At 50.4% G+C, this 8,083-nt stretch overlaps 1 protein-coding gene across 3 annotated transcripts in view; it reads left to right on the top strand.

The window, feature by feature from the left end:
* The first annotated feature begins 364 nt into the window (after positions 1-364).
* LOC126577877 (nuclear receptor coactivator 6) overlaps positions 365-8,083 on the top strand; it is a 19,120-nt gene continuing 11,401 nt past the window's right edge. For 2 of the 3 annotated variants that reach the window (XM_050239879.1, XM_050239878.1), the window contains exons 1-4: positions 416-504; positions 2,795-4,301; positions 5,600-7,948; positions 8,036-8,083. The exon at positions 8,036-8,083 is cut by the window's right edge. In XM_050239879.1, the coding sequence (XP_050095836.1) occupies positions 3,425-4,301; positions 5,600-7,948; positions 8,036-8,083 (3,274 nt within the window). In that variant the 5' untranslated portion in view covers positions 416-504; positions 2,795-3,424. Of the gene's footprint in view, positions 505-2,794; positions 4,302-5,599; positions 7,949-8,035 lie in introns of all 3 variants that reach the window. The other variant, XM_050239881.1, reaches the window with a different exon arrangement.

Here is an 8,083-nt window from a genome sequence, read left to right as displayed (position 1 = left end):
CAGCTAGCAGCCATCAACACCATACACACAGAGACACACGCCGAGTTCATCGCGTCGTCGCACACTATCTCTGGTGCTTGTTGAGCAATCGACACCAAAGCACAAACGCCAGGCAAGCAGGAAACTGGCCACCGTCTCAAAGACGACCATCGGCGCCGTGTGTGACATTTTCTACTTCGTCGTTGACGTCGAAAGAGAGTAACACCGAAACATTTCTTTGCCACTCGCGGCGCACGATCGACACATTTGGTGCTGTTGCGTGTGAAGCTGTTCCGGCTCCTGCCCTAAGTTGCTGCCGGTCTACTATTCCAACTAGCACTCGAATGTCGTCTTCGTCATCATCATCCTCGTCACCGTCGTCGTCGTCATTGTCAACATCCTAACAGTGACAGTCGAAGTAGCAGCAGCAGCAGCAACAGCATTATCGTAGCGGGCAGGCCCGCGGCGCCCGGCGCACGAATGCTCAGTTTCCTTCGTCTCCCTGCGATGGAGCAGCTTAAGACGGTAGGTACCACGACGCCCCGCGGCTTTTTCCACTGCTTGCCGGCTTAAGAACCCAATTTTTTAATTCTATATTCAAGTGAATGAAGAAGTAACGTAGAAAGGGAAAGCCAAACGATCGAAGGTGGTAATTATTGTTTGAAGAAGTTTCGCCAAATGATCAGGGATCATCATAAACGTTAGGATAGCGTCTGGGAGGGAGAGGACGGCGTATATAGTCATCATCTACTGCCACGTCGTCGGTTCTTGGCGCATGTGGTGCTTCTTCTTTAGGTCTGTTTTTAGGAAAATGATGGTCAATTAGGACAGTCCAGTAGTTCAACTGTGACACTGAGGGTGGCTGGCATATCCAACACATCGAACATCATGTCCTCCCCGACATGCAGGCTTTGAAATGCCCCCTAATTCACACAGCCGGTGCTATTTTCTTCTCCAAAAACGAGTTGCCATGGTGCAAAACCTACTAGAGATCACTTTTTTCCATTCCATTTTTCCCCTGCCATCATCAACACTCACAACTGGCAGACCGGTCTGAATCATGGACTGCTGTGTGTGGTTGGCCGGTGGATTGATGGATGAATAATAGCAATGACGGATGGTTAAGGTCGCTTCAAGTAGATGTATTTTGTGTCGCTTGGTCCGGCGCTTTCTCTACCACTTTCAATACCACCCCTTCATGTGCGAGCCTGATGTGGTGCCGCCCGTTACCCCAATGCAGGAGGAACATATTATCAGCACCGTTCCCTCTACTGCTGTTACCGCTGGCTAGTGTCTCGCGAAGGGGTGTAGCATTGAGAAGCCATCAAGCCGCGTCGTCCAGCCACAGCAACACTGAGAGAAGGAGGAGCAGGTCTCAACATTGTATCGCCAATGTGCGGTGGAAGTCGGTGCTGGTGTCTGCATCAAAGTTTTGTCAGAAGAGTTTTTTTTATCACCAAGCTGAGCGGAGGAAGGGAGAGGAGCACACTATCGATCTTGCAGCCGCGTCAACCACCATAGAACAGCTTTTTCTGTGGTTAGCCACCGCATCGCGATCGTCTTAAACGCAGTGGAGATGTAAACGCTGAATAAGCTGCTTGTGAGCAATGTTTACATCTGGGAAGCAGTTGGAAACATTTTATCATATTGTGGTGTCCCTCTACAAGCACCACTCTACAGCAAACCAATTCATAAACTCTTTACGCAGCACCCTTCTGCATGGCTATTCGTTGTTGTAAACAGTTTACAAAATTCACAATTCGCTCAATCGGCAGATTTTTGTACCGATGGGGCTTTTGCCACAAGGTTCGTATTCTCCATTTTTTGTCATTGTGATCTGAGGGGACAGGGGTGGTAGGGAGAATGGGCGCCAGGTTCGTTTCCTTTAGCTCGCTCTCTTCTCTTGCTAGGCATAAGCTCTGTTCCCCCCTTTTCTCGTTGGCCAGTGCAACTGACCTCGATACTTGGGTGCCAAATTTAGAGAAGTGCATCGTGTGGTTGTGGAATTTTTATTTTTTACCTTTTTTTTCATCAAAATTTGAGATTTTCGGTGGTACTGGCCGATGCCATAAAGGGTTTGTTGCGTGCATTTTGTCGGATCTTTTGTTTTTTGTTGTTAGAGATGAGACTTCTTAAGAAAATGATAAATTCAGCGTTGTATGTGGGAGGTTTGACACGTAATTTGATAATAATTATAATGGATTTTATGATTTTTTTTTCTTATGTCCAAACAATGGATTCAAAATGTCGTTTGAATCTGAGCCATTAGTTTGTTAGCGGTGATCGCTACTGTCTTTAAAAACGTGCGATTGAGGATCTTTGAGTTGTCCCAAAATTAACACAATATTCTTGGATGGACGCATACAGTGAAGTAAATATTTAACAGTACCACAAATACTACTGTCATACGTGGTAACTATGCGCTGCTGCGTATTTTAAATCAAAGCAGCGTTGGAAGAGAATTCTGTTGGTGGTTCTGAAGATGAGTTCATTAGTAAGCCTTGAGAAAGGGAAAATACTTTTTCGGAGACGTTTCAGTTCCATTTTGCACTGTGACTCTCAGTGACTCTCAGTGACTGGTGAATGTTGCAGTCTTCCATGTTCTGTATCTTCCTTTATCACGCAATTTGAGTAAGCTGCCCTTGATCAATTTGAGGTACCGACGACGATTGCTTCTAACTGTGTTTCCTGTATGTGTGTAATGTATTTTTGTATTTTTCTCTTTCTTTCTCCGTAACATCGCCTCCCAACCATTTTCCCTACACACCTTCGCTCTTTGTCACACCACTATCTCTTTCTATTTTTCAAACATTAGTCTGTTGACGTCTGGGTGCGTCTGGTTCAAGTGGTGTACCATGATTGCAGCCGATTCGCCACTATATCATAAGCCATTTGTGGGAAACACCGAGTAACGTTATCTCGTGAACGATGATGGTCGCGTGATGATGGTTACCATCTATATGTAATACCCGCGAATAGTGATTCCCTAGGCTAGATTTGCTGTAAAATAAAAATGCTCACTGCTACGCCACTGCCCCTCAGAGGACAGTTTTGTTGTGCCAGAGCAAAAGGCAGCAAGAAGTGAGGAAGCTGCGGCGATCGCGACAGAGAAGAGTCGTCAGCAGACCGCGCTAGCCTAGGCCCCGGCAGCAGCAGCAGCAGCAGCAGCACCGGCACGATTGACGAGCTTCTCATCAGCGCTCCGGTTCGGATTCGGGACGCGTGGCGGCGCGAAGTCCTGGCGGGGTGTTGGCGGGAAAATGATTGATCGGAACTCGTGGGCAATCGTCAGCGTCTTCGTCGCCGTCTTCACCAACCGTCACCACCACCGTCGCCGTCGTCCGGATCGTGAAGAGGAAGAAGCGCACGAAGGTGAACCGACGCTCCATCAATACCATCGTCACTACCACTCCCATCGTCCGCAGCTTCATCATCCGAGGGACGGATGATGAACCGTGCCACGACGGACTCCTCCTCGAGCGCAGGAAGCTGCTACCAGTTTCTCGATCTTAGCGATGCCGGCGAATGCGATGCGGCCACACTGAGGGGTCTCCTCTATCCTTCCTCCGCCCCCAGCACAGCCACAGATTCCAGGCCAGTCGATGGTGATGATGGTAGCGTTTCCGTTTCCGCCAATACTGCTGATGCACGAACGGATAATGTTGCGCACACGGTCCCAGTAGTGGAGCAGTGCCCGGAAGTAGTAGGAGGTCCCGGAACAGCATCCGTGGAGCAACAGCATCCAAAGAGCATGGGCATGAAGCTGCTACTACCTCCAACGGGCAATCCGATTGCCCTGAATCCGAATGCGCAATCGTTCGATCCGATGCTCATGATGGTGGTGGTGCCAGGACAGGACACAGGACCGCCGGGACCTCCGGGAGTGGAACCATTGCTACCACCACCACCCACAGTAACCAATTCAGATCGCCATCGGATGATTTCGCCATTCACCAAATCGATTTCAAACGGAAGAATGATGCTTCCTGCTCCTCCTGGACCGCTGGTGACCATGGTACTGCCGCCCGGTGCCGATCATTTGGTGCGCCCTCCAGTGACGCTACCGGAACCACCGAAGTCACAGGATCATCAGCCAGCATCGGGAACAACGGCACTACCACCACCACCACCATTACCAGCGCTGTTACCAACCCCATCGCTTAGTGTCCTGGCCATAGTTAAACCTCCAACAGCCACTGTGCAAGCGAAGCAACAACAGCATCAGCTTCCCTCTTCTCCTTCATCCGTCATTTTCCAGTCAACCATCGGCGCCGTACCAACGGCACCAACAGCACCACCAGCAGCGCTGCCGGCGACACCCGGTAAGCGTGTTGTGTTGTGTTGATGCAGAGAAAAGCAAATATTTGAAGGCGACCAACTCTTGTTTTCCTCACGCGGTTTTTCTTCTGTAATTTGTCTGTTTTTGGTTTTGCTAATTCGTTCATCATTTCGCCATTTATTTTATTATTTGTTGGATTTTCCTCAAAATGATTGTCGTTTCACGATTTGCTGCTATTATTGTAACCACCACGCCAAGGCGTTGCTTGCAAGGGTGTCGCACAAAGCACGCAGAACACTCACTTACCAGTATGAATAATCATGGGCCACCACTGTTTGCGTACACCTGTCGTAGCTACTCTCACTCGTATATCGATGGTGCACTTCTTTAAATGCTTTTCATTAATCAAAACAGTTTCACTATTGTTCTGTGCATGCACTGTTACTGCTGTTGCTGTTGCTGTGGATGAGAGGAATCGCACCGTCTCCTAAACGCTATGCTTGCACACACTGCTTTATGCCGAATTGTTGTCACATTCCTCCGCGGTTACTAGGTTATTGTGTTCTATGATCATTATTCCGGTTGCGTACATGCTTGCTGTGATCATTTCTGTTTCGATGGAAATTAGATATTGTTGATTTGTAGAGTTAGGATTTTTTGCTTCTTTTCCCCTAACTTCTCTCCTCTCTTTCTCTCTTAGTAGTTACGGCTTTAGCAAGCATCTTTTCTATCACTTGGCACTGTGTACGAATTTTGGACTGAATTTTGTGTTGTTGTATGGGAAAGATGATTGTAAATTGAAATTCTCTCTGTGTTGTTGGAATGTTCAATGAGGAAATGGCAGAGACCGAGACTGTTTGCAACAGAAGCTTTAGTGATGATTGGATGAGTGGTGCAGACACGAAATTCGCAGTAGACCGAGAAAAATGGCGAGGTGTGAGGCACAAGCCTAGGATTGGTGCATTATTGGTATGCCCGCCTGAAACGTTTGGTGGCCGCCTAGTGTGGTCCAAATATAATGAGAAAAACATGTACCCTCCAACTATCTTTCTCTCTCTCTCTCTCTCTCTCTCTCTCTCTCTTGCTCACTATCTCTCTCTCTCTGTTTTAGGTTTTCCCGATCATCATTCGACTAATTGTTTTTGTTAGATTTCTATATATTTTGAGTATAGTTTCGATCGTTCTCGTTAATGGCACTTTCTTGTACTACCTTCGATTGCTTGCGCGATTACTATTTTTCAATCATTGTTTTATCTAAATGCGTTCTAAATTCATGATACTAATGTAATATTTTCCATCTTTTCTTCTTCCTTTTGGCGCTGCGCCCGCCTCTCGCTACAGTGAACGAAACCACGCACCACAGTAGTTCATTCGTCGTTAATTCGGGCGGCTTAGTAGGCGACGAACCGTGGATCGCTCACTCGGATCAACGGAAGACGAGCGGTGGTGGAGCAGTAGCAGCAGCAGCAGCAGCAGCAGCAGAAGAGGTCGCAACACGAACCTGCGTCGTGACATCCGCTGCAACCATGCCTCCGCTCACAAACAACGCCCTCCAACAACCACCACCGCCGTCGCAGCAACAGCAGCAGCAGCAACAACCTCCTCCTTCCAATCAACAACAACCACCGCAACAAGGACACAATGTAATTGTGCCAAGCGGTCGCGGTGGTACCGGTAGTGCTACCGGTGCCGGATCTGGTGCCGGTGATGGAAGAATGATTAGCGGAGGTGGAGGCGGCGCTGGTGGAGTATCAGACGGCGGACGAAACGCTGACCGGGAGAATGCTAACAACCAGCAGCTCCAAAGCATCTCGGTCTCCAATCATCATCAGCAGCAGCAGATGGTTCCGCATGTCTATCAGCCAATTCCGGCCTACATGCAACCAGGGCCCCACGGGATGTACCCGGTGCCAATGGTACCCCAAACCGTCCCCAACAACAACGTGTACGTGAGCAATCTGACGGCGAATGTGAACGTGCACGGCTACATGAGCCATCCGATGTCACCGTACATGACGACCGGTGCGCAGTACCTGCCAGCGGAAGTAAGCTCCGGGCAGGAGATCCAGCTGCTGCAAACGGCCCCCATCATGCAGCCGAGCCGTGGCACGATGCGCCGTGGTGGTCGCAACAATCGCGGTGGCAACAATTCGCGCTCTCGCGGTGGCTACGTACCGCACTTTATTCAGCAACAACAGCAACAGCAGCATCAACATCAGCAGCAACAACAACAACAGCAGCAGCACCACCACTTTCATCAATCGCAGGTCGGAGGAGCAGGCATGCAAACGCTCGTCCATCATCAGGGTGGCCAGTCGGCCCAGGCGCTGCAATCCCAGCAGCAACAGCAGCAAGGTGGTCCGGGAGGTGGTGGTAACGGTGGGCAACAGCAAACGCCTCCAACGTCATCGGGCGGTGGGCAGTCGCAGCAGCAACAGGGACCACATCATCCACCACCGCAGCACACGCCCGAACTCATCCACATGGATGCACCGATGATGGGTGGTGCGGGGCAGTACGGTGGATACGGGTACCTCATCCCGGTCATGCCCTCGCAGCATCATGCGGCGCAGCATGCTACCGGGACACCGTTGTTTATGAACACCCCACAAATGGCGATGTTCTATCCGCCTTCGATGCATGGCTACCCGTCCGGTTATCCGTTTCAGGTGGTTTACCCTTCTCAGGAGTACCCTCCCATGTACGATGACAAGGGTGACGATCAGCAGCAACAGCAGCACGGTGGCGGTGGCGGACCAGGATCGCACGAGGAGGCGGGAATGCATGCGGTGGCTGAAGGTCATCCCGGTATGTGGGCCGGACCGCCGATGACAGTGGAGTATCACACGATGGAACAGTGCGAATATCTACAGGGACACGAGGACGATGGCAGTGGTGGGGGCGCTCTTATGCAAGGTGGTCCTCCGCCACCGCAACCACCACAAGGCACCGGTATGCCACCACAGGCTGCCACCGGCATGACGCACCACCATCATGTGCTGGACCCGAATGTGCCCGGTTTCACGATGCAAATGCAAGCACCGGATGAGTTTTTGGCATTGCAGGGACCACCACCACCACCACCGTCACAGCAGAACGGAGCGAATGGGATGCCGGGCGAAGATTATAACGTGCTGAATAACAACACAATCATCACTGCTATCGCAGGAACCAATACCTCAAGCAACACCGGTGAAGGTGCAATACTGGAGCATCCACCGCCGCCGGTTACGATGAGTGGAGATGTACCGTCACTGCCACAGCACAATGTTGTTCATACGCAGGCCGGGGAGATGGTGATGGGTGAAGGTGGTTCGGCGGGATACCTTCTAGCACCTCACCAGCAACAGCAGCAACAGCAACAACTCCATCAGCAGCAGCCACCACATCAACAGCAGCAACACCATCAGCAGCAACAGGCAAATCTCATGAATGCTGCTGTATCGGTAGAGGGAGCGGAATTGGTGTTGGTCGATCAGCAGCAGTGTCAGCAGCAGGCGGACGGCGGGGGATCGTTGAACAATAACTTCATTGTTGATCAACAGTACATTCAATCGCACCCACCGCCTCACCTCACACCAAATCCTGCTGTGATTCATCATGCCCCACCGCCTGTGCCACAGCAACAACCGCAGGAACCGATCGTTGTTCTGCACCAACATCAGCCCGCACAAGAGATTCCTATGAACTGTAAGCATCCTTCCCCCTTCTTTGATATCCGCCTTCATATAAACCAGCCAACACTATAACGATTGTTCTTATCTCTTTTTCATTTAGTAACGGAACCTCCGCCACCAGCTAACAACCAGCAGCAGCAGCAGCAGC

Source organism: Anopheles aquasalis, chromosome 3 (assembly GCF_943734665.1).
Source record: "Anopheles aquasalis chromosome 3, idAnoAquaMG_Q_19, whole genome shotgun sequence".
Lineage (NCBI taxonomy): Eukaryota > Metazoa > Arthropoda > Insecta > Diptera > Culicidae > Anopheles > Anopheles aquasalis.
Note: the sequence above shows the minus strand (reverse complement) of the source record. Positions and strands in the feature narration are given on the sequence as shown.